The following is a 27,500-nucleotide window of genomic DNA, read 5'->3' as shown; positions in this document are numbered from 1 at the left end:
AAGTTGGTGTGGTTGAAGTCGCCAGCAACAATAAAAATAAGCTCCTTCACAATATAACCATGCTTTTTGTAAAGATTTGTTTATATCACGTGTTTAAATGTGCCTCCAAGGGGTCTTTAATCATATTTAATGAGTTGGGAGCAAGATCTATCTCACTATTGCATTAAACCTGCCATGAAAAACCAAAGGACACAGTGTGCACATCTATGAGACACCAGTGGCTTTGACAAAAAAATAAGTAAATAAATAAAGCTGAGAATATGAATTTTCTATCTGAGGTTAGTGAAATTTGCACCGACATGCTCAGAATCACGATGAACCTATTTATCCAGACATTAGAAGCTCAATCGGTCAATCTGTGTGTATAAAGGGCAAAAAACACTCAGTGTCAGATACTGGTGGTTAAAACAAAGTGCACTTGTATATAAGCAGCTATCAGTGAGTTTATGTTGTCTTATCGCTCTCTTGCTGCCTGAATTGTTTAAAATTATATGCATTTTTAATGTATGCAAATTTGAATATGCATGAGTTCTGAAGTCTCATAAGTGCAGTGCACACACATACGCCAGGCAGCTTAGAACAAATATATACAGAGAAGCATCAATAACAATGAGCCATACACCAGGAGTAAAAATAGTCTCAAATTTCTTTGTATCACATTTGTTATGCAGTCCTTCCTCAACAATACCACATATCATGTACAGTTGTTCACTATATTTATTTAAGTAATTTTAAAGCATGTCACTGATGTTACAAAAATAAAATTCCCACCAGACACAGATTTTTTTTTTTCATCTAATCAGCGCTCACAAAAAAAATACTAATAAACAGACAAATTCATTCACTTAAGGTGAACTGCGAACATGAGGAAAAAGTTGTAAAGCAGAGGTGAACCTACAGTAGGTACTTCCTCATTTCCCCCTGGTGACATTTAGCTATGTTTAATGAGGAATACTTAGAGTTGACCTTACCATTGATTAAACACGTTTTACAGTCTAACATCAGCTTAAGTGGAAAAAACATAAGAAAGCTGAATTTTAAATGCATCTCTGCAGGCATATTTCATACCTAAATTCAAAATATATAGACTGCATGACTGAACAAGAGATCCATGAAATCTTATTGTCTGAAAGAGTAAAAAAGATATTCAAAGAAAAATGTTCTTCAGAGAAAAGAAGCCTACAATAAAAACTGTCTGATGTGTTGGTGCACTGTCTTTAACTGGGTAGATACAAACAATATGTTTACAGAGAAACTGCATTGTTTGTTTCATGAAATGATTTCTGTAATTGTCGTTCCAGCCTTTATGAATCATACATTTAAGTGCAAACTCTGGTCTGTATGTTCTTTTCCACGTCTAATCTAATGAAAGCGAGAAACAGGAGAGTACACTGAAGGAGCGCAAGCACGAGGTAGAGAGCGGGAGGAAAGCGAGATGCTGCGCTCCGATCACAGGCTCTGATTAGAGGCTCTAATTGTCTTCCTGGTAGTGGAGTCACTCCGGGCGTCTTAAATGGAAAGTGCGAGTATTTATGTGGATGTCTCTGTGCAGATGTACGCTGTTAGGTACTTGTTGCTATGCTGCTGGCTGTGTTTTCTTGCTGGGCTGGCAGGAAGAAAACACTCTTAAACCCTGATGCCCCGTGTGTGTCTGTGTCTGTTACAAGTGTTACAATCAGACGTGGTGCAAATGGAAGTTATTCAGTAGTGACATCATCTTAAATCACTTAGAATTTTACTGTAATTAAGTTTGCAATTGCATTTTTTCACTTCTTTTCAGGTACTTTTTCAGGCCAGTTTGAAAAAAACAAAACTAAACACAGTTTTGAACCAAAGAGATGCTAATGTTTCAGACACTTGGCTAGCTAAAGAGAAATGCTGGAGAAAACTACGGACAACGTTTTTCTCCAGGATTAATCTACCATTAGACTTGTGGTGGCATTATTTTTTTCTGAGTGAACAGTAATTTCAGCCTGACCTGTGTTTATGCATCATGGAGTGGGTGTCTGCAGCTTTTCCTTTTCCTTCAGACTGCAGGAGGTTTGATTTGACTGATTAATTTCTTCTCTCAGGCTGATAAGTTAATCTATGAAGTCACTGCTGAACTGCTGGCACGGATCACTGCTATTTGCAGTCTGAGATGTAACTGTTGACATGAAATGGATGCAAAATTTGTAATTTTAAATGTTTTGACATCACTGAATATGCCTGATTTTTCTCTTGCGATTACTCAGCGCTCAACACACACAGATGGTGGAATGAGAGCATTCATGAATTTGAGGTAAATCAAATCAGTCTTTTGTGAGTGAGTCAAAAATGTTGCAAAATACAAATACACACAGATGATGGGCCAAATGCCCCGGGGACAGAGCTGTGAAACTTTTAATAATCACCAGGTCTCTCAGTCTATTCACCAGTGCATCTCGCTGCAATGTGACTGTACCTCAGACTACAAAGTTCTTTAAGTCACAAAGGAAAACTCAGCTGAAAAAGGAAAATGCAAATCTCATTTGAGTCCTGCAGACGGCCTCTGGAGCAAGCACAGTGGACAGAGTGTAACAACAGAAGGAAATTAAACCACATTCAGCAGGTCTCTAACTAGATCATACAGCCCCGATAATGTTTAATTTATTTAATATGTAACACTTTACCCGCAGAATTCAAGATACATATTCATGTTGAAAACATCATAGCTGTCAAAGCATGCTTCTTTAATATGTCCCAGTGCTTTGGTTTTGCATGAGACTCTCTGTTTCCCTGTTCTCTGGTATACTGCATCTGTGGAATGTACCCAGAAAAATGCTGCAATAAAAATTATTTGCATTACTAGAGCTTTTAAACGTGTTATTATCTTTTTTTTTTTTGATGACTATAGATCGAACACGAGCTTTGTCACTTGAAAATCATTTTCTTATACAGAGGAGATGTTTGTTCTTGGACAGTTAGCAGCAATATGACAGGACATGTTGCGTAAAGCTTGCGTTTGACGTGCCAGTGCCCCTGTCCTGCATTATTTTTCTACCTACATACTTACATACAAACATATGTTTTGATGCATGCTCAGTAATCCAGGAAAGGAAACCAAAGAAAGCTGATTCTGGGACTTTTCACTGGGAGAAACATTTTAACCAAGTGACTTCTACAGTCTCAGGTGACTCCAAGTTTCCCCGACCTTATAAACAGTACAACAGCATAACGACTAAAACTAGCACCTTTACCTACCAATCGGTCCTTAGCTCATGTTATTGATTGTTAATATGCAAACTGTCATGACTAGTGATCCATACTGTTCACATAGAGATGGGGAATAGCTGCAATCACAGCACTGTAAGATGGTAACAGATGTACTTTTATGCCTGATTTAGACTTTTGCAGGAAATTCACGTTGTAACTTGCAATGTAATCAGAAACTCCTTCCACGGCATTCAGTTATTGTGGGCTGCGTGGACCCAACAACTAGTGGCATTTCTCGGGAGGAGAAGTCAGGTTACGTGGATGGGTTCTCGGTTATGTCATAAGTTATGATTTAGATTAGCTGCAGTAGTATAAATCAGGTATTAGACTCCCTCATGGTTCAGAGATGGTCATTCCCTTTTCACACAGATGGCTGCCTTGCACCACTCAAACCGGCGCCCCTCCCTATCTAGGATGTGCACATCCTCATCACTGAAATACTGGTCTAGCCTGTAGGTATAAAATGGTCGCAAAGTTCTGGCCTGATGAAGTAGCTCTTCTGTGTTTTATAGCTTTGCAACAGTTTGTTGTGTTTCCCCAATGTATGATTAAAGCAATCCTCTGGGCACTTAATTTACTACACTATATTTCTCTGTTTGTGCTTGAAGACTGAATCCATGGATGTTTTGGGGGTTTGAAAGAGATGCTGTGCCTTGAAAAAATTCCTTTCAGCTGTTCTGATACTCAAAGGGATCGTCACTGGTTTTCATATAGAAAGCAGTCGTCCTTCTTTCCTGGATCAGTTGGCTCATTCGGCATCTCCCGAGCTTTGATGAATGCCCAGCCGGGATAACCACATTTACTAAAGGCTCTTTGATATGATCTTCTTGTGCTTCCCTGGCAACTTTGTCTACAGAGATGGTGTGTTGGTTTACAACACACATCAACTTTCAAATATCCCCTATTGCTGATGGCAGTTTCATAGTCCCAGAATGCTAGCCTGTTATCTTTCATATACTCGCTGGTGAACCTGATGTATTTGTCCACTGGGTTAATGTGATCTGTGAATTGTGGTACTTCCTGAGATTAGATTTTCACCCAGGTTTCATCCACATACTTGAACCAATGGCGCTGTGCTGTTCCAGAATAGGATATCAGGGCTAACTTCTCTACTTCCTCTACACTGTAAAAAAAGTCAGTAAAATATACAGCAAAACACCGTCAAATTCCAACGGTAATGGAGTGTAAAACCAAAAACTTCCTTTTACTGTATTAAATAGATTGACTAACCGTTAATTGTGAGACTGGATAAAACTTTGTTTTTTACTGTGATAAAATGTTGAAATTATAAATACTGTCTGTGAAAACAAATAAATATGCATACATTTTACAATTAAATATTGTAATGTTGAAAATGTCTGAAAAACTTAGATTTTACGGTATTATTTGAGTAAAACTACATCTTTTCGGGTTGTGCACATTGGAATTCACAGTTTAAAGCTGTAGATTTTAAGCAAACAAAAACATTCATTTTACAGAAGCAAGATGTTAAACAATAGGGTCCACCGTAATAATACAACCAGTAAATACCATTAAAAAAAAAAAAAGCAAAAAAAGCAAATATCAGCAGTGAAAGACAATAAAATTGATAGTATTTTTTTTTATTTTAAAATTCAGATACTGATATACAGATTAAAAGTTAGGCCTGCAGTATATCATTGTTAACCTTCTGATAAAAAAAATCAACAGCAAAAGAAGATGTTAAAAATAAAGTTTATGGTTGTGAATAGAGATGGACCGATCCGATATTACGTATCGGTATCGGTCCGATACTGACCTAAATTACTGGATCGGATATCGGAGAGAAATAAAAAATGTAATCCGATCCATTAAATATCAAAAAAAACACCTCACAAAACTTGCTACACGGCGTAACTCGGCTCATAACCGTAGCGTCGGAGCAGTATGTGTCAGGTGATAGAGGGCTGTGTGTATTTGTAGCCTCACTACCAAACCAGCATTTCATCTCCGAGGAAGTTATCCCAGAGAGAAGTAAAGCAAGTGTGTAAGTTCATCTCTGAATGTTTGTAAAGTGTTCCCATGTTAAGCTTAACAACCGATATATGGAGCGACTGCCTCTCTCTCCCTCACCTTCCTGCCGCTACTTCAATCGTGAAACTGCTTAACGATCAGCTGATCGGCTTTTCTGTCGCGAGTCCCTCTCTCTTCTTTGTTTTGGCCCACTTTGCACCAGAAAGAGGAAACCAGCGGCTGAACAACAGCAGCACGTTTAAGCTTGATAAGCTGTTGTTAGAATGTATTTAATATTACTTTCTACACCAGGATCCTTTTCTACGTAGCTGACTGCTGGTAACTGTGCAGGGGCGGATCTAGCAAAGTGTAGCCAGGGGGGCGATAGGGCATGAACAGGGAAAAGGGGCACAAAGACATACTTTTCTTTCTTATTCTCATTTAAAATGCCTAGCTTTTAATAAATAATTATCTGAATCTTACACCCAAAGTTTTAATCTGATGTAAAATGTATAGAAGTCCATTACTGTATATAGTAACTGTTAAGTCTAATATACCCTAGTAAGCTATAGTACTTTTTCTTTGAGAAGGTACCATCTGTGAATTCTGCAATTCTGTTGAAGAAAGATGTTGAATCTATTTAATTATTCTTGAAAAATAATTTATTTCTGTGCATTTTTTTTTCACCCTGCATCAAATTAAAGTTGATTACATCGATTAAGCATCATGAGGTGGAGGGTGGGGGTGGTTCCTATTTTTTTTTGCTGGGAGTTTGCAACCCTATTAGTTAGGTTGCTTAATATTTCTGCTAAGTACTCTTTAAAATACCAGAATAGGGAGGATTAAGTTTATTAGATTGATCAGTGTTGCTGAACTATGAAATATTTTGGGTGCAGTGTATTTTTTACATACAGGTATAACAGAATAGCTTTAGTGTTATTGTTTATTTAAACTTGAGTATGAACTTATACAAAATGCAGCAAGATATTCAAAAAACAGTTTTATTGATTAAAACACACTATATCGGATTCATATCGGTATCGGCAGATATCCAAATTTATGATATCGGTATCGGTATCGGACATAAAAAAGTGGTATCGTGCCATCTCTAGTTGTGAATAAAATTGATTTCAATAATCTTTTTTAATTATTATTTTAAAACAACTTTATGTTGTTGTGTTTCACGCCATATTATCAGACCACCTTAAGTGGGTCCGCCTTAAATTTTGAGTTTGTGTGATCGCTGTTGATTGGTAGCTAAACTGCTGGTAAACTGTGTACAGACGTTTTACGTTCGAATTGCAGAGAAAAAAAAAAATTCTGGTAGCAACATTGTGCAGTATGAGCGAACCATTTCACCAAAAAGGGGAAGCAAGGCAAGATGTGGCTGCAGCGGTCTGCAGACGTGACTTCTGATCAAATTGAACCACCTCCTAAAGAAACAAAGAGCGACATTACATTGCGGGATGGCGTCACCTGAAAATGACCAATAGCGCGGGCGCTGCTGAGCTGTGTGCCAACCGCTCTTTTTTTCATGCAGGAGACTCAAGTTGGCTTCGCTAACGGACACAGTTTTGAACTCGTATATTAGCGCCATTTATTGCTGCTTGGACCACAGCATCTTGAATTTGTAGACATCCTGGCAGCTTACAATTAGTTCGAGGTGAGGTGAGTACATGCAACTTCAAGTTATCTCTGTTATAAAAATCCACCAGCCCAGCGTTTATAGATAATTTTAGCAGTTCGTTTTTTTATGAGTGAGGTTGTGAATTTAGTTAGCATTTGTGAGTTGAGTTAGCATTACTGTTGCGAGGAAGCATTGCTCTGGATTAGTTTCTGTGTTTGGCGTGCTTAATTTTGCTAGGAGGAATTACCAAAGTACATGGAGTTATGTTAACCTGTAATTTCTGTGGTAAGGTAGTTCAGTCATCAAGGGGCTACGTGCTTCATTGTAAACTGCATTGGAATGAGCCACGTTGTTTCTTTCGGTGTATTGAAGCAGGCTGCAAGCAGACATACACCAGGTATGGCGCGTTTAAGGCTCATTTTACCGAAGACACTCTGCCCCCACCCATGTCACTGGTGTGGCGGTGGTTTCTTCGTTTACATGTGCAATGGCGATGTGTGAACGTCAGTGTCAGAACTCTCTCTTTATGATTAAAAAGGTTTGTTTTGTTCCTGCCCTTTTCAGACACTGAATTTGAGCAGAAACCATAAGGATACTCAAAGGACCTGTGACTCTCAGGAAATGGTGAGATTTCAGGTCATAATCTTTTTTCTTTTTTTCCATTAAATTCATTTTCCTTTTTCCCTTTACAATATTGCTGTTTTGTTTTGTAAACAGCATCAAATGAGAGGGACAGATGAAACAGTTTCAAGACAATGGCAGGAAAAACATGCTGAAGATTGAAACAAACCTTGGCTGGAAATATTTGGTATGTGTTTTACTGTAAATCAAATTGTTGAAAAACATTCAGCTACACTGCAACACAGGAAACTTCATTTGCACTTATTTTGTTACTTTAATTTCTTGTCTCATTATTTTTGTCAGTTATTATTGTTTATGGTGTATGCCCTTCTTGTTTTCTTTCTGAATGCAGAAGGTATCTAGCCAGTCCACAATGAAAGCTTCGTTGCACCCATGAGTCTTCTGGCAGAAATGATGGCGCCTGTATTCTTTGGTTTCCCTAAACATCACACCCTGCCTCTTTATACGAGGCTCTTCAATTAAGTCTGCACCCAAAGATTCAATAAGAGGTAAGCAGTGGTATTATTCAAGTTTTGCTAAAGAAAGATGGACAGGAGACACTAATCTTAATCAGCCGAGCTCAGGTTCATGTCCAGGTGAGCAGTTTCATACGCTATAAAATGTAGATTGAATGATAGGTCTCATCACCATGCATTCAGCCATTAACTTCAAGTTCTATGATAAATCAATAGGAAACTTAAATACGTTTTCCAACAAATTATGATTGTGATTAGGGCTGCGTTGTCTACAGGAGTGCAGAATTATTAGGCAAGTTGTATTTTTGAGGAATAATTTTATTATTGAACAACAACCATGTTCTCAATGAACCCAAAAAACTCATTAATATCAAAGCTGAATGTTTTTGGAAGTAGTTTTCAGTTTGTTTTAGTTTTAGCTATTTTAGGGGATATCTGTGTGTGCAGGTGACTATTACTGTGCAGAATTATTAGGCAACTTAACAAAAACAAATATATACCCATTTCAATGATTTATTTTTACCAGTGAAACCAATATAACATCTCCACATTCACAAAGATACATTTTCTGACATTCAAAAACAAAACAAAAACAAATCAGCGACCAATATAGCCACCTTTCTTTGCAAGGACACTCAAAAGCCTGCCATCCATGGATTCTGTCAGTGTTTTGATCTGTTCACCATCAACATTAGTGCAGCAGCAACCACAGCCTCCCAGACACTGTTCAGAGAGGTGTACTGTTTTCCTCCTTGTAAATCTCACATTTGATGATGGACCACAGGTTCTCAATGGGGTTCAGATCAGGTGAACAAGGAGGCCATGTCATTAGTTTTTCTTCTTTTATACCCTTTCTTGCCAGCCACGCTGTGGAGTACTTGGACGCGTGTGATGGAGCATTGTCCTGCATGAAAATCATGTTTTTCTTGAAGGATGCAGACTTCTTCCTGTACCACTGCTTGAAGAAGGTGTCTTCCAGAAACTGGCAGTAGGACTGGGAGTTGAGCTTGACTCCATCCTCAACCCGAAAAGGCCCCACAAGCTCATCTTTGATGATACCAGCCCAAACCAGTACTCCACCTCCACCTTGCTGGCGTCTGAGTCGGACTGGAGCTCTCTGCCCTTACCAATCCAGCCACGGGCCCATCCATCTGGCCCATCAAGACTCACTCTCATTTCATCAGTCCATAAAACCTTAGAAAAATCAGTCTTGAGATATTTCTTGGCCCAGTCTTGACGTTTCAGCTTGTGTGTCTTGTTCAGTGGTGGTCGTCTTTCAGCCTTTCTTACCTTGGCCATGTCTCTGAGTATTGCACACCTTGTGCTTTTGGGCACTCCAGTGATGTTGCAGCTCTGAAATATGGCCAAACTGGTGGCAAGTGGCATCTTGGCAGCTGCACGCTTGACTTTTCTCAGTTCATGGGCAGTTATTTTGCGCCTTGGTTTTCCACACGCTTCTTGCGACCCTGTTGACTATTTTGAATGAAGCGCTTGATTTTTCGATGATCACGCTTCAGAAGCTTTGCAATTTTAAGACTGCTGCATCCCTCTGCAAGATATCTCACTATTTTTGACTTTTCTGAGCCTGTCAAGTCCTTCTTTTGATCCATTTTGCCAAAGGAAAAGAAGTTGCCTAATAATTATGCACACCTGATATAGGGTGTTGATGTCATTAGACCACACCCCTTCTCATTACAGAGATGCACATCACCTAATATGCTTAATTGGTAGTAGGCTTTCGAGCCTATACAGCTTGGAGTAAGACAACATGCATGAAGAGGATGATGTGGACAAAATACTCATTTGCCTAATAATTCTGCACTCCCTGTATGTATCACTTTTACATAAGTAGATTTAAGGATAACTATTGCCAAAAACGCAACCTGGGCTGTTTTTTTTTTTTTTTACTGTATCGATTTTGATGCGCTCAAATTTATGCCCCGCCCCCTAGTATTCCCATTCACTGGCTATTGACCACAAAACAAAATCACGGTCAATCTCAAAAGCGGCTCGTTTGTCGTAATTATGCTTTTAGATATATGTTTGTCTCGTTTACAGTTAAAAAAAAAAAAAACCCAGCCCAGGTTGCATTTTGACAATAGCTATCCTTTAAGAACTGTATATTTTACACTTAAGAAATCATTTATCATTAGATCTGTTTTTGGCAGCACGTTTTGTTCATTTCTGTGCATTTTGCTCAAGCACTGATCAAACTTTGTCCATTTTTTGCTGCAGAGGGATCCTGCCAGTCCAAAGTGAACTCCTGATGGACATTGAAGTACTCCTGCAGAGCTTGTATCTTCGACACCATGCGCATTAGAAACTCCACTGAGTCCTTTCCTTCACCAAGGCAGGACCCAGTGACTCATTACTGTTGATAGGTCAGGGGCAGGTAATATTTTGTTTCATGTTTATTCATTCCTCCATGGATTACCAGCCATATATATGGACACATGCTGTATTCTCAAGATCTATGCTGTTTTGTAGGAATAGAGAAAATGATATGTTTAGTCTGTTTTCAAATGGTATGTCAAATTTTCTCATTGTTTATCAGTAATATTCACTACCTTGGTTATATATGAGCATCTTTAGATTTTTCTATATTTAGCGGTTGCAAATGTAAAATGTACGGTAAACCATTTATGTTCCTCATATTGTACTGTATTTTTAGCGGTAAAATACCGGCAGCTGTGGTTGCCAGGAATTTACCGTAAAATGTATCTGGTCAAAATAAAATGCTGTAATTTGTTATACAATTTCACTGTGTTTTTACTGTCAAAGGTTTTAATAAGGTTTAACATATTTCTGTTATTTTTACAGTTATTTACAATAATAGGGTCTATCCTATTACTGTTAAATTAACAACAAATTACTGTAAATATTATTATATTATAACTTTTTTTTTTACTGCAAATATCCGTAAAAGCTATGGAAAGTTGCATTTTTACATTAAATTGCTGTATAATTGACAAATATATTTGTTTTTTTTCTATCATGATTTTGGTAAAATAATACGTTGTCTACCTTAAAATTTAGGGTTACAAAACCAGTATACCGTATTGTCTTTTACAGATCCCACATTTTTTTCACGGTATATTCCTGGCTACCACAGCTGCCGGTATTTTACCGTAAATTTGACAGTTTTTTTTTTACAGTGTAGATACAAGTTAGCCACAATAGGTAAAAGTGGGGAACCTGTGGGACACCCATGTGGACTGTAAACAGTTCAGAGAGCAGACACACTTGGTCGCTGTTCAGGGTGTCTCCATTGCTGAGGTCATCCTGTAATTTCTTGTGAATTAAGACCAGTGTTTCATCTGCCTCCACAATGACATCCTGCACCATAAAATCCAAGGTGTTCTGAATGTGGTGTTTTGACCTGCCTGACAACTGATCACACTAGCAATGGATTTCAAAGGTGCAGCCTATTTCGGTAAACCACACAGACTTGGTGTAGCTTAGCTTATGTATAATCTGTAGGGCTGATAAGTATCTTTGTCACTGAACAGTGACTTAAATTTCTCATTACAGTCAGTCTGGTTTAACACAATTGTGCACACACCCTCGTCTACCAGAAGGATGATGATGTTGACATTGGTGTCCTTACTAAGTGACATGCCTTCACTAAAGACAACAACAGTGACTATTACTGCATTCGAGGGTTAACAGAAGAGTATAAAACACTTTACACTCAGGCTGTGCAGTGTTATGCAAACCACTCTCTCTGTAGATTTACCTCATTATTGTTTTGTGTGTGTACAGTCTCTAATTGAATCCCGACAAGCAATTTGGCTTCCACTAATTCAAAAAAAAAAGAAAAAAGAAAAAGAGCTCCCCCATATTCAGCATGATATTTGTTCAGGTATATGAAATGAAGTTAGGTTCAAGTGAGAATCGGTTTAATCTGCTTCCCTAAACAAATCAACATCGCTGAGAAAGCATCAGCTCCACTTCCCTGTAGGATGAATTTCTCGTGCGAGCAGCTAATTGGACTGAGATTGTTCTGCACTCAAGGAATCATCGCCATGTTCAGACAGAGAGAGCGAGAGAGAGAGGAAAAAAAAAGCTTCATTAGGTTTTAAACAGAACTGACAGAGTCATAGATAGTTAAGACAGAGCTTGTTTTGTGTAATGAGTGTAGATATGTTAAACTGTGCAGTACATTCAAACTGAAGCACGTTTCCTTCTGGGAAAAACATTTTAAATCATTTATTAAAAGCTGAAACGAGGGATGCTTATATATTTGTACATTGCTATTTTGGTTTGTAATCCCGCACCTGCCCTCTTTTTCTTTTATAGACTTCAAGGGCTAAGTCGACACTGCAGGCAAGAGTGGCCCAAATCATGCATGTTTTATTTATATGTGATCCAGATCTGTTTTTTCATGACAGTGTGATTGGTCCCAATCACGCTGAATATGATCTTTTCAATTCTGTCCATTTGTGGTCCTGATTCGTCGACACGTCTGATTTCGTCCCCCCTGTTTCCACATGCGACCGAAACGTCACTTGGCTGACCTTAATGTCGTTATGATTCTTTCCACATCACAATCTGTATCCTCTTTGTCATCCCCTCACAAATTCCCTTCCCTTCACTGCACATGATCTCGTAAATGAAACCGTAAATGCTGAGTTCAGCCGCCTGCATATTTACTCCTGCGTAAAAGCGTGACGCACGCGGCACCGTTTTGACACACAAGTTCCAGGAGCAGTTCCCCGCTGGCGTCCTGAATACTGGCCACATCTAAAGAATAAAGCTCACAGATAAACAAAAAGTGAGATCTGAGTAATTCATAAGAATTGAGCACCAAGACTTGTGGTGTGATGGGAGATAATGAAAACAAAAAACAAAAGGCATTTTCCAATATATGCCAAATACAAATATGGAAAAAGCCCCTGTTCAATGACTCATGCTGCATTTAAACCAGCGGTGGGCAGTTCATTGTCCAGAGGGGCCGGATGAGAAACCGAGACCGTTTTGCAGGACCATGCCAGTAAGCTGAACTCAATACTGCCCAATATTAGTTTTACCTTATATCTCTAAGTTTATTGGTGCAGTATTCCACAACAGTGCCAGCTTCTCATGTGGCCCCCATGGGAAAATGAACTGCCCACTACTGGGTTAAACAATCACTTCTCAGAAATGATTGGCATGCCCAGAATATCCCCTCATATAAAATATGTTCCTCAGTGGGTCAGAACAAGAAGCCATAATGGGAGTAGAGACTTGATGAAATCACAGATCTCTCAGTCTTGTTTTAAAACATAAGAAAATTATGATTTGATAAGTGCTTCTGAAATCTGTACTGTAAGCATCACCTTAAGAATATGGAAAGTCATCTTCATGGTTCAAGTTCTCCCTGAATCTAGTTATGGATCTGACAGAAACTTTCACTGAGCTGCTGCCGGATGCTGATTGAAAGCTCTGACTTTCACATGCGACGTGCTGACTGTTGATTTCTTGAAATGAGCATTGGCTCAAAGTTTGCTTGTTTGTTTAATGGCATCTATGCATTGGGAGCAATTTTGATTTAAATTGAATCTTTAAGAATTTGAACCTTGTATCGATAGTGTGTTGAACTTTTCACCAAAACAATAAATACTGCTTTTGAATTTCTGTTATAGCAGGTACATTTTTCAATAATCAGGTACTTAAAAGCATCCTCAAAGTATTGAAATGTGAGGACACACAATGGGTAAAAAACTCATTTCAAAATTGTGATCCTAAAATTATGGAGGCACATTTCAAAGCTTTCATTCAGTTTGTATTCCAAGTTCTGCTGCTGAAGCACCGCTCTGCATGCGTGTGTGAGTGCATGTGAGCATCCTGTTTATGAAAAGCTTCTTTGAGCTGGATTAGGATCATCATTGTCCACTGGCTTATGATACGACAAGGATTACGTTAGTACAAAGATATGTTTAGCAACACATCCCAGAACTTGCACGCCCACACTGGCGCTGTATACTGGGATGCAGCTTATAGATTGCGGGCTCTACTGCAGTGGTAGCATCTTATAATTTAAACTCAAAACAGGTTTTGCTTCTTGTCTTCATTTTCCACGTGTGCTCAACATGTAAAATCGAGCAGCTCAGAGGATACAATGTGAACCATATCAGTTTGTAGGTGGGGTAACCTTCCCAGGTAAAGGATCACTCAGGAAAAAACTTGTTTAGCGAGCTCCAGTAGATTTTTTACTAGTAGGGTGCGATCAGCTGATCTGTGCTGCTCCAGTATTCACTGCTCACCGTAGATTTAGCCAGCTGCATTCAAAAAGAAATAAGCACATGTAACATGAGTTGCATGGCTGATTATCCAACCCACAGATACTATAAAGGTAGTATAAAAGATGAAATTAAGTGAGTGAATCTAACCAGCATCATCATAAATATAAACTAATATCTACTGCTTTTGACATTAAGGTCAGTCTAGATTTAGCCAGTCGAACTTAATGCATCACTGTAAACTTTATCACAGAGCTGCAAAAAAAAAACAGGTTATGCTGCACTAAACTGCCTGCCTACAACCTGTGAATAACACAAAAAAATTCTATTTCTATTATGAGTGTTAACGTGATAAACATAAAATATTTTCAGCTTGAATTTCCAGTTTTATTATGTATATAATGAAAATGAGGATTGATAACACCAGCGCCCTTTTCTGGAGTTGTTTGCATTTCTTTTTTAATGTTTTTTGAATAATGTAATTGAGCTGTTTCGAATATCCTTAACAAAGTGGAGGGTCACATGGAATTGATGTTCTAAACTCATGAACTAGGTAGCTGTTTGCTGATTTTGTAATGATATATTCTGATTAGATTTTTGCAACACAGGTCAGGATGACACGTGCACCTCTGTTGATGAAGAGATCAATGAAGACATGAACAGAGATCGGGGTGGCTGTAGCTCAGGAGGAGGAGCAGGTTTACTAATCAGGAGGTTGGTGGTTTGATACCTGACTACTCCAGTCTGCATGCCAAATATCCTTGGGCAAGACACTAACCCATTTAGCTTTCCAATGCATTACGCATGTAGTACAAAGCACTGAGAGCTCAGGTAGAGAAGAAAAGCACTATATAAGAACCAGTCCATTTATCAAGAAGCTCAATCAACAAAAACACTTGAGCCCGTCTGTCATTACAACCCTGCTAAGGCACAAACCTCATCATCCTTTTACGGTAATCTTGGTGCATTGTATGTAATATTAGATTTTCCTAATGCATTACTGCAAATATTATAGGACCAATATATTTGTAAACAAATATATCAACAGAGAGATGACTAAAGAAATTGCTCACATTTGGATTTTATTTATAGAAATACATTATTTACAAAATTAATGTTTTTTTTCTGGTTGTTCCTGATGATATATTTTTAAAAAATCAAATACGACATTAGGTGTCTTGAACTTAAAACCCACTGTGCTATATAAGCTGCAGTAACAACAGCCAATGTTACTGATCTGATTTTATTTTACATAATAGTGCATGCAATAAACTGTATGCTTTACAGATGAAAGTGACTTGAGAATCTTTAACTAACTGCTTATAATGACAAGAGATTATATTTGCTGTTATAAACCTGTGACATTAAGAGAAAAAGAGAGTTTTCTTTCTTTCCTGTGACAAAGAATAATTTGTCTAAGATTGTAAAACATGTTTTTTTACTCTTATACATAATTATCAGACTCAGATAACTGATCCAGATCATATGAAATAACTTTTCACTTTAACTACTATCCAGACACCATGTTGTGCTGATGCATTTATGTGCACATTGTTAGTTTTAGCCCATTAAAGGTCTCTCTAATTGTTCAGAGAGGGAGTCAGAGGACTGACAGCTTCCTTCAGCCAGGAACTGTGGCTCCAGAGGGGCCTGGATGGGTGGAATGATGACTCCAGCAGCACACCGGTCACTCATGTCATGATCTTGCCCATCCTGTAAATGGCATAGAATTGTTCTTTTTACAAACTTTTACGTCTTAGTACACCCGACAGAACAGCTGTACTTCTCAGAATAGGTGCAAAACTGAAAATCCATTTTAAGATAAACTAAACATCCATCCATCCATCCATCCTCATCCGCTTTATCCGAAGTCGGGTCGCGGGGGCAGCAGCCTAAGCAGAGAAGCCCAGACCTCCCTCTCCCCAGCCACCTCCTCCAGCTCATCCGGGGAACACCAAGGCGTTCCCAGGCCAGCCGAGATATAATCTCTCCAGCGCGTCCTGGGTCTGCCCCGGGGCCTCCTCCCGGTGGGACATGCCCGGAACACCTCACCCAGGAGGCGCCCAGGGGGCATCCTTGTCAGAAGACCCGTATGAAAAGAACATCGAGGGAACAGTTTACCCTGCCCGGGATAGGGTTACCGGGGCCCCGCCCTGGAGCCAGGCCCGGGAGGGTGCCCAGCGGCGTCCTGTGGCCGGGCCTTAGTCCATGGGGCCCGGCCGGGCACAGCCCGAAGAGGAGACATGGGCCCATCCTCCCATGAGGCCCACCACCCGCAGGAGGCGCCATAGGGGTCGGGTGCAATGTGTGTCGGGCGGCGGCCAGGAGCGGAGGCCCTGGCGGACCGATCCCCGGCTGCCAAGACTGGCAATAGGGACATGGAATAAACTAAACAATGAAGATAAAAAGTATTAACATTTTTCTTCCTTCCTCCTTTATATTAGTGTATTACATTCAGCTATTTAATAAAATATAAATAAAACCTAAATATATTTAAAATTTGATTTATTGTTTTTTATAACAATTTTTCTTCCTTTAATCAATTTAAAATTGAATCAAGGAAGAAATGTGCAACATTTTACCACTGCAAAAAGGCCTGACTAATATTTAGTAACTGCATTTAACTCTCAGTCAAATGTGCTAAAATGACACAATTATCTGTGATGCATGTTTATATTTTGGGCATATATAAAAGTCAGGAGTTAAAGTATGCTGGTATGATCTCAAACAGCGTTCAATACTAATTTCAAAGGACTCGGTAAATATCCCCAAACACACAAACTCTTCCTACTGTATGCCATTTGTCAGAAATCGTGTCTGTAAATGTACAGATACTGTGTTATTCACTGAGTAAAAATAAAAAAACGTTAATGTGCGACACTGATAGATGGAGAAAAATGTAAGAAGCACAGGAAGAGGAGAGATTATTTTCAAAGGTGACTGCTCAGCAAGTGAAAATTTATAGACATGTAATGTCCTCATTCATTTTAGAAAATTAAAATCAGATACTGAATCTATAAATCAGGATTTTCTTGTGTGTTTGCTGAACTGGCTAAATCTAGACTACATCAAGGGTTGTAGACATTACTTTACATTTAAGATGATGCTGGTTAGAGTGACAAGAGCTGGGAATCCACAAAAGAGGGAGCATATTTCTCCCATATTGGCTTCTCTTCATTGGCTCACTGTTAAATCCTGCTCATCACATACAAGGTCTTTAATAATCAGGCCCCATCTAATCTTAAAGACCTCACAGTACTGCATCACCCCAGACTGCAGGCTTGCTTGTTGTTCCCAGAGTATTTAAAAGTAGAATGGGAGGCAGAGCCTTCAGCTTTCAGGCCCTCTTCTCTTCAACCAGCTCCCAGTTTAGATTTGGGCGACAGACACCCTCTCTATGTTTAAGATTAGGCTTAAAACTTCCCTTTTTGACAAAGTGTATAGTTAGGGCAAGGTAAGGTGACCCTGAATCCTCCCTTAGTTAGGCTGCTATAGGCTTAGGCTGCTGGGGGGCTTCCCATGAGTTTTCCTTCTTTAGTCACCTTTTTCACTCACTACACGCCAAACTGGTCACGGCAGCTGGCTGCCCCTCCCTAAGCCCGGTTCTGCCAGAGGTTTCTTCCTGTTAAAATGGGTTTTTCCTCTCCACTGTCACCAAGTGCTTGGGCAAAAGGTTTGACTGTTGTAGTTTTCTCTGTATTATTTTTGGGTCTTTATCTTACAATATAAAGCAGTCCAGCTTTTCCGTGCCTAAACTTTACCAGCGAATAAAACTGAGGGTAAAAAGTGAAAAATGACATAAAAACAAAGCTCCCAAACAGAATCAGTAAAAGGACTAGATGTTACAATCCCTGACCATGCATTGCTTTAAATGGAGAAAATCTTGAGGGATGGCTGTTATGAGGAAAGTCAGCCCAGAAATTTTACCAGCGGCACACATCGTTGTGTGCCTCAACTTTCGGTCTTTTACCCAAGCTAATTTGCCATTTTTCCTTGGTTAGGTTTAGGGATTAGAAAAACCAACAGCACACTCGTGGCTGATAAAATAGTGACTTACTGCACCTCCACCTCTCAACCCCATTGGAATACCTTTATGCTGATTGGAGTCACAAGACAGAACAGGTTTTAATTGAAACCATCTTTCTTTGCTTCAAGCCAAGTGTGGTAAATCTATAATTAGTCCAAGTAGTTTTACTGACAGGTAGTTTTTCTTTTATAAGATCACATTGTTCACACAATGACGTCCATTCATACCTGGCACATGCTTTGTCCTACCACAATCTGACCACAATCAGTTTATAATTCACTGACACAAAATGCAAAGCACCTTCAGTTTTTGTCAGGGAATTATAAAGTGAAAAAGACAATGATAAGCTTCAGTTTATACTCGGGTTTCTCCTGGGATGTAGTCAAAACTCTGCTAATGTTAAACTTTTCTCAATACTAGAAAATATATCATTAAACATATAAGGGTTACATGCTTTCCTAATAATTAGGCTACACTTATTCAAATATATGCAAGCATATGATCATGTTAACTTGTTGTATTCAGTCTGGAATACAAATAAATGGAAAAAAGTCACAGAGAAACTGCTAATAAAATATCAGTCTGTCCATGCAGACGTGCACAGGGCAAAGAAGCAGAGGGCAGAGTTAAAGTCCAGGAGTCAAGTCGCTGGTTTAGGCTGGAGTTATTTATATGAGCCCGACCACCCACGCCCACCCAGAGTCAACAGCAGCCATCAATCAAAATGCTTTGTGTGGCGGACAGACTTTTAGGACGGCAGCAGAGACAAAGAGACCACACAAAAAAAAAAAAAGAAGGAGAGGGAAGCAGAGGGAGGGAGTTATATTATTACAGACGGCTGGCCTGAGGCACTTTCCGGTAAAAATCTTAAACGGAACAGGCAGACAAACACAACCGTATAAAACCATCTCCACCACCATATGGCTCCGGGGAGATGTCCTTGTTGTGTCCCTCAAAACACTCCACTCTCTCCCTCTGTCTCTCTCTCCCCACCCCTTTCCTCGCACCTCTCCCCCATCGTCTCTCACGTTTCGGTGCTTTTGAAGTTTGCTGGTGGCTGTGCGGTGCTCCTAAACCACTCTCTGAACACCTTCAAGCTAATCGGGGTCTCTGACAGTGACAGTGGTCACCTGGCTTGCACTGATAGCAGTGAAGCATCATTAACATTTATCATATTGCCTGCTTTTACATTTTTTTTTAATCGGCGACAAGTGAGTAAACATAACATGAGCACTAGTTGAGAAATATTTGACCTCTGTTGACAGTTTTTAAGACTGTTAGTACCAAAAATATCAATTTAAGAATAATATTAGCTCATTTTAGATATGATTGCATCACATGGAGTAACAAAAGGCTGGAAAAGCAAGTGGTACTATAAAGAAACATCTACAGGAAAAGTTCATATTGGGAGAGAAATGGGGTGAGAGGCAGGGTGCACCCTTGATGCTGTCGTATTCACCGCCTTTTTGTGTTTTTCATACCGTGCGGTGCCAAAAGTTTTAAAGGTCTGGACTGCAGGCAGGTCAGTTCATGACCTGGTCTTCTCTCTATGAAGCCATGCTCTTGTAATAGCTGCAATATGCAGTTAGCATTGTCTTGCTGAAATATGCAAGGCCTTACCTAGATGGAAGCATTTGATGCTGTAAATCTGCATATGTCTTTCAGCACTGATGGTGCTTTTCCAGATGTGCAAGCTACTAATTCCATAAGTACTGATCCACCCCATCTCATTTCCTAAGGAATTTCAAATTCCCATTCATCTGACCATTAAACAGTTTCCCACTTTGCTTCAGCCCTTTTAATTGAGCTTCAACCCAGAGACGCCATGAGCAGCATTTATGAATCCTGTTCACATATGGCTCATTCTGCGTTCACAAACAAAGAAGCACCATATTTCAAAGAAGGAGCGAAGGATGACTCGACAATCCTTTAGGCAAACAGGAAGATCTGACATGATTGCCACAAAATAACAAATGTTTGCAAAATCCAGCCCGAATATATATCAAAGGTGGAAAGGTGGTAGACAACACACTGTACTATCAACAGCAAGAATGCTCCCTATGTGTAAGATAAATCAGCAACATATGCACAGTGGGTGTGTGTAAAGTCTATCTATACAGTAATGTGCATCAGGCTTTGCAGTTTTAAATGAATACAAGCTAACTTTTATTTTAGGGCAGGACTCAAAAAGCCACATATCACGCACAGTACATGTTTTTTTTTTAAAATGCAACACTTCATGGGTAGGAAAATATTTAAATAAATACATTTAAAGGTCGAATGCTTTTCCAGCATTGCAATAGTGAAAATGTCAGGATGTCATTTTGCTTTCTGTTGATTGAGTGGCTTCAAAAAGTGTAGAGACCTGAAAATGCCAGAATCAGTAGCGCACAAATACACGGCTCAATTTAAAGACTAACCAAATAAATAAAAAATGCTTTCCATTGAATACACCTCAATCCTCCATCGGGTCCGAGAGGTGGGGGCAGCAGAACAAGGAGGGATGCCTAGACCTCACTCTCCTTTCTTTTTTTGATTCATTCATCTTTTAAAAAAATATTTTTAATGTTTGCCTAATTCATAAATAACTATCCATAAATAGATGAATAGAGAGTAAATTAACTCCCATTATTTTCTCTGTATGCTGTGTTTGTACACTTGCGACTTGGCCAGCTCGTAAATGCAACAGTCGGGATGACTACGTTTGGAGGTTAAGCACAGGCTGCATGGTGGCTGGTCATGGTGCGTGCATGTGTTTGTCTACGCTCTCCTCTCGTCCCTTGGATTTGTTTAAACAGCGGTCATCCGCAGACATCCAGCCATGCTTGGCCACATTAAATCTCTTCTACTAATCTGCCACCTCGATTAATGCCAACTAAATAATAGGACACACAAACACATGTACATGCTGTGTAGCACCAACACACACAGAGGAAAAACAAAAAAAAAACAAAAAAACGGCACCCATACACAAGTGATTTGGCATTCAGTGGTCCAGACAGGCTAATCTCTCCAACTGCAGATTGGAGTGTGTTGCAGCCAAGGACTGAGCAATCAGAGCATAACATCACCTCTGCAGAATCGTGGAAACCCAACAGTTTTAATAAAAAGGAGAAGAGGGGGAAAAAAAACAAGAGCCTTTATTTTGAAATTAAAAAAACTCTCCAAGCAATATAATCTAATTCTAAGCTTTATTAAAAAAATTAAGTTTGCTTATTATATTTTAAACTTGACTTACTTACTTTGGTAATAAATGGCTTCTGGCTCACAGCGCCATAATATTGACACAATCTTGTCATTAAAATTAGCTTAAGCACCTTTGACTCATCATCTCGCCATTGAAATTAGACAGTAAGAGACCTCAGGAAAGCATTTACAGCAGCATAATTAGCTCCATAAGCCAGCTTGCTGGTTGCAGTGCAGCACTGACAAGTTCTAAACAAACAAAACAGCCTCAAAACTTAAATTTAATCAAGCTTGCTTCTTCTTCATTATGCACAGAATTCTCACCCTCCTGTAATTTGGAGTGGAGCATCTCAGAGTATAATTCCTTAATGAGTGTAGAGGAAAAATGACACAATATGTTAATTGCCTCATGCAAGGGGAGTGCAAACATCTAATTTAAGAAAATTAATGTGAGAGGTGGAGCCGCTGTAATAGTGGTGAAGACTGCAGAGGTCAGGGGGCGCCGTCAGCCAGAGGGAGAGCGATGCTCAGATTCAGAAGCAGAAACCGGCTGTGCTGCAAAGTAATAAAGTCTTCAGGATAACTTATCAGCGAAGACAAGTGACAACATCTGTCTGGGATGTGAATTTAAAAAAAACAAAAACTCTACCAAGTAAATAAATAAACTAAGTGAGAATCAGTGTTTTATACAGTAGCGAGACAGATGCACAGAATGTGCAGGCAGACTTTTAACATCATCATAAAAACAACATGGGAGACAGACTTATTCAAAAAGGTTTCACGTTAATTAAAAATGGTTATTTTGTAATATTCTATTGATTTCCAGCTTAAACACTCAGTAAAAATTGACTTTCAATTGAATCGTATATTAAAGTTTGTTTTAACCTGTATTAGAAGTATAAAGCCAGCAACTAAATCATCATAACATCAGATAATTATGTGAATCGGCAGCTGAAAAGCTGGTTTTTGACAGTTTGTTTTGATGATAGTTTAAATGCTGCAAAGAACACAGCTATAAAATGTAAATTTACACTTTAATATTTGAGAAATTGTGTCTTGTTTATCAACTTAGAATAGGGCGTGGCTTCACAGTATTAAAACACAACTTCATTAGAAGAGAGCCACAGATGTTACATCAGAACATTCACAACATAACCGAGTGTTAAACTGGTGTTTGATGACTTGGAGTAAAGACCGTAGGACATTTTATGACTTGCTTTTAGCAAACGTTCAAATCTGGGCTGAAAAATGAAGCCAAGGTAGGAATGTAGAAAACTGCAGTTCTTCTATAGCCACTTGAGAATTACTCCAATTTTATAATCTTCAGCACAAGCTCAACAGTAGTAAAACAGAACTCCTGGTTGTGGCCCCCCGGGCCCTACTCTATCCTACTCGAAGGCTGGAATTCTATTCCTCAACACTGACGGTTGTAGCACCTCAGCATCTGCAGGAGTTTTGCATTCCAGGCTCGTATGAAATATGTCAGTAAAGCAGTTTTTTTTCCAATAAATGAGCATCACTGACTTCATCCATCACTTATTGACTTTGTAGCAGAGACACTCGATGCCTTTGTTACCACCCCACTGGATAACTGCAATGGCGTCCTGTTCGGGATCCACAGCAAAGCCCTGGACAGACCTCAGTAGCCCAAAACTGCCAGACATCTAACCTGCACTCTGGTAACATATCACCCCTGGTAACTCTTCACTTGCTCCCAGTTAACTCACACATCATTTACAAGATCCTTCTTCTCCCTTATCATACCCTTCACCAGTGTTGGGACTAACGCGTTATTAAGTAACGCGTTACAGTAACTACGTTATTATTGTGGTAACGAGCACGGTAACTAGTTATTATGCCAAAACCAGGAACGCGTTACTCGTTACTGGGATTTAGATAGGCTCGTTACTCGTTACTTCGTGTGGTGGATATCGCGGAGCTTCCGCAGATTCAATAACATTAGCAAGTGGTGGAGGCCAGCAGGTGGATGAAGGAAAAGGGAGGCAAGAGGAGAGACCCGAAGCGGCCGCCGGTCCGAGTGTCAGGTGAACTGAACTTCAGGTAAGAAGTTATGACCTGCAGTCTATCTGAGTCAGATATAAACCAAGTTTAGGTGGAGTTTATTTTCGGTATGCTGACATTTTCGTACTGCGTGCTAGCTAGCATGACGGAGTTTCTATACAGCTGGGTGGGTGCTATGTTACTGATGTTGAACTTTATTTTGTTCATACGGTTAATTATTAGAGTTGCCAACCGTCCCCTAAAAAACAGAATCGTCTGGTATTCAGAGAAAATATTATGCGTTTTGTACTGAGGTGAAAAGCAACACAGTTTGTCCCGGACTTCAGCTACAATGAAAAAGACACAAAGCTGAAGCTGCACAGCTGCCTCTTCTTCTCTCATTCTCTCTCCTGTTTCTACTTCAATCACGAAACTGATCAATGATCAGCTGATCGGCTTTTCTCTCTTGTTTATTTATCGCCCACTTTGCGCCAGAAAGAGGAAACCAGCGGATGTCGCGTTAAACAACAGCAGCACGTTTAAGCTTGATCAGCTGTTGTTAGAATTTATTTAATATTAATTTCTAGTATCAGCTGATGTTTGCTGGAGCCACAGCTGTAAAGCTGCTGGTCATGATATCGGTTTGGTTATCTGGTGAGAGGGAAACATGCAGATGAAACCAGGAGAGGTCCTTACTGAATCATCAGAGCTGAACAGGTGATGTAGAAACAGGTTTACCTTTTAGGTGACATGAATGAGTTGAAGGAAGTTATAAACTGTTTCTGAGAGACAAATAACACCAGGATCCTTTTCTAAGTAGCTGACAGCTGGTAACTGTGCAGGGGCGGGTCTAGCAAAGTGTTGCCAGGGGTCCAGGTAGGGCATTAACAGGGGAAAGGGGGACAAGGAAATACTTTTCTTTATTATTCTCATTTAAAATGTCTCGCTTTTAAAAAAAATAATTATCTGAGTCTTACAACAAACGATTGATAGATTGATACATATATACCATCAGAACAGTGTACATCACTGTCACAACAGTGTTTGTTTTCATTCAAAGGCTTTATGATTTTTCCTATAATGGCGGGCGGTCTCTAGTCAAAATGCCCGGGACGATTTTTTTTTTTTGTCCCAGTCCAGCTCTGTATGCAGCTCATCTGCAGTCTGGTGTTACCTACATCTTCCTATTCAGAAGGCAGAATTTCCAAGTTCTGAGTACAATCAAAAGCACCACGACTGCAGTTTTTGTGTTGGATGTAAAAGCAGGCTAGAATCATGGCGGCGGTCAACGACGGTCCAGGCGTGGGATTTCTCTCGTGGAAATGTGCACATTATCTTTTCCTTTCTGTTGGTAGGTGGCACAGTGCACTTGTGGCAAGTAAGCAAGCTAGAAGACTGGCAGTCTGGCTGGGTATCCAGTTACGGAAGCAACACATTAACAAGAGAATTCTGAGTAAAACCAAAGTTACTTTCCCTAGTAACTAGTTACTTTGAAAGTAACGAGTAACTTGAAGTAACTGAGTTACTTTTTTAGAGAAGTAACTAGTAATGTAACTAAGTTACTAATTTAAAGTAACTTACCCAACACTGCCCTTCACTACATGTTTGACCTCCTTCCTCATACACCATACACACAGTGTCAGATGCTACAAACCTCACCCAAGTTTTCTGTACATTTGGGGACAGAATCATCAGCCCCCACTCCCTGGAACCCTCTTCTAGCTTTACAGGACTTTTTCACAACTACTCAAATCTCAGCTTTTGATCAAGGCCCTGAAGTTTTTTTTCTTTTCTCTTTTTTTTTAGAAAGTGTCCTTGGGTTTCTTGAAAAGTGCTATACAAATCTGAGTTAATATTATTATTAGAAGTATTATTATTATTAAACATAACAAAAAGCATGTAACATTAGTCAGATACTTTTCCTAGCTTTAGGCGAGTGGAGGAGGGTGTTGCCATGTAACTTTCTTGCCCAAATATGTTAAAATGTGAGCCTATCAGGTATCATAGGGCAAGACGCAGGGTACACCCCAGACAGGCTGTCAGTCTGTTGCAGGGCTAACACATGGAGGGACATAACCATGAGCCATGGTCAATTTAGAATCACCAAATCCAGGATCTTATCAAGGCATCGTCCCACAAATATTGTTTCCACTATAAGAGTGTTCATACAGATTCATATAACAAAGTTCTGCTTTTTCTGATGAGGCCAAATAAGAGTTTAAAAAGAGAATGATTAAAAAAAGGCATCTGCAAAAGTGTCAGCGGTGCAGAGAAGACCTTAATCTTGTCCTTCTGGCTGGCCATCTTTCTAGCTTTTCATTTTTATTTGACTAATTTATCTAGCTGCGAGGCAGCATCAGCTGTGGTGGATTTCAAAAAATCCACACACTACAGACACACACACACACACACACACACACACACACACTCACTCTTCAGAGGAGCAACCCTATTAGGGAAAACCAGAGACATGGTGCGCAGCTTGTCTCTGCGCATCAGCATTAGAATTTCAAAGTAGCTTTTGATTGTTTGATCTCATATCCAAAAATGATTGTTGGTAATAAAAAACAAGTATGAGAAAAAAGCAATTAACATAAAGCTGCGGTTCTATTAATATCCAGTTTTCTCTGTAGTCTCGTGGCTGGTTGTGATCCATAATTAACGGTGAAGAGATCCCATTTTCACCTTCTGCTGTGGTTCCCCACTAGACCAGCTCTCTGGAGAGCGCAGCAGAGAGAGGGAGAGAGCAATGAACAGATGATACTTCACACTACAGAAAAGCTAGAAAGAGACTTTTTTTTTCTAGTATTACAACCTGACAGACTTGACACTTTTAATATCTTTATATTACGGCTCAGTTCACAAATTCTTTTTATGTTAAGTGACAATAAATCCTGATCATTTAAAAAGGTGGTTATAAACAAAGATGTGCTGATGTGTTGAAAGATGTCAGAAAATTCTCTTTGAAATATGCATATTCACATCTATATCACACCCATATCATATGGAAGTCCTGAGTGATGTCAGCAGACCGGTAGCATAATGGGAGGTGGGCACACTGTCACGAGCACTCACACCAACACGAGGCTCAAATGCATCAATTCATCTAGAGGAAAAAGTAGCTATATTCATTGTATCAGTTTTATTAGGTACACCATGCTATTTAACTTCAACAACGTGATAAAAGATTCCTCAGAAATTTTGGTCCATATTGACCTGGTAGCTTGGATGTAAGAAGTGTTTATTCGAGTTCATGTTGCCTTCCTTTCAGCTCAAAGCAGTTGGGGCATTCTTTTCTAAACTCTGGCATCAAGAAGGAGAACTGGATTGTTTTCTCTTTTTCAAACTATTAAACCCTAGAGGTGGTTGTGTGTTTCTAAAACAATTAGACCAGCCTGTCTGGAAACAACGACGCCATGTTCAAAGTCACTTAAATAACAAATCACCTTCCCACTTTCATGCTTAGTTTGAAGTTCAGCAGTTCACCTTGACCGTGTCTACATGCTTAAATGTATTAAGCTGCTACCATGTGATTGGCTGATGAGATGTTTGCATTAATTGGTAGATTAAAAAGTGTATCCAATGAATTGACCACTGAGTGGATTCCTGTTACAACAAGGCTCACACAAACAGCTCAGCAAACAGCTTGTAGTTCATATAATGTAAAATTTACATTAGATAAACATGGCTGTACTATCCATCCTTTCCCATAAGGAGCAGCAGTTTATCTCTCTAATAATCAGGTTGACACTAAATACATCAACACCAAGAAATCATAAAAAGAAAGAAATCAGCGCTATTGATTAGCATGGTTAATTTTCTGCTTGTTTTCTTTCTGAAGCCAAACTGAGTTTGCGAAGCTTAGAACTGTATCTGTCGTTTTTCAGATTAAGGTCGGTATTGAGGTTGTGTATTACAGAAAATCCCCAACTTTTTAGTAAAAACAATGAATGCATTGCTTATATACATGTGGTAGACAGTAACTTCTTGCACTACTAGCTGTAAAAATTATGGCTGTTCCATGATACTTTCAATGCTGCACTTTAATTCTATTAGAATTTTCTGATTTAACAATGTGCTTAAAGAAGTAATTTATTTTATATAACTGCACTGTAAATAACGACGGGAGGAAAACG

At 39.3% G+C, this 27,500-nt stretch overlaps 1 protein-coding gene and 1 long non-coding RNA gene across 6 annotated transcripts in view; one reads left to right on the top strand and one right to left on the bottom strand.

Annotated features, from left to right (window-relative positions):
* atrnl1a (attractin-like 1a) overlaps nt 1-27,500 on the bottom strand; it is a 342,376-nt gene that overhangs the window by 101,357 nt on the left and 213,519 nt on the right. The window contains exon 28 of one of the 3 annotated variants that reach the window (XM_039621672.1): nt 15,224-15,863. The exons of the other annotated variants lie outside the window; for them this stretch is intronic. Within the exon in view, the coding sequence (XP_039477606.1) occupies nt 15,711-15,863 (153 nt within the window). The 3' untranslated portion in view covers nt 15,224-15,710. Of the gene's footprint in view, nt 1-15,223; nt 15,864-27,500 lie in introns of those variants that run through there. 3 annotated transcript variants of the gene reach the window in all.
* LOC120443315 lies at nt 6,832-7,847 on the top strand. Of its 3 annotated transcripts, none has more exons than XR_005615337.1 (4): nt 6,832-6,873; nt 7,397-7,456; nt 7,550-7,640; nt 7,806-7,847. It is a non-coding gene; the product is annotated as an uncharacterized LOC120443315 (long non-coding RNA). The 3 variants fall into 3 exon arrangements; XR_005615338.1 differs by lacking the exon at nt 6,832-6,873 and adding an exon at nt 7,211-7,229; XR_005615336.1 differs by lacking the exon at nt 6,832-6,873 and having other exon boundaries at nt 7,289-7,456.

The sequence above is a fragment of the Oreochromis aureus genome, linkage group 13, assembly GCF_013358895.1.
Source record: "Oreochromis aureus strain Israel breed Guangdong linkage group 13, ZZ_aureus, whole genome shotgun sequence".
NCBI lineage: Eukaryota > Metazoa > Chordata > Actinopteri > Cichliformes > Cichlidae > Oreochromis > Oreochromis aureus.
This window is presented reverse-complemented; position numbering and strand designations above follow the sequence as displayed.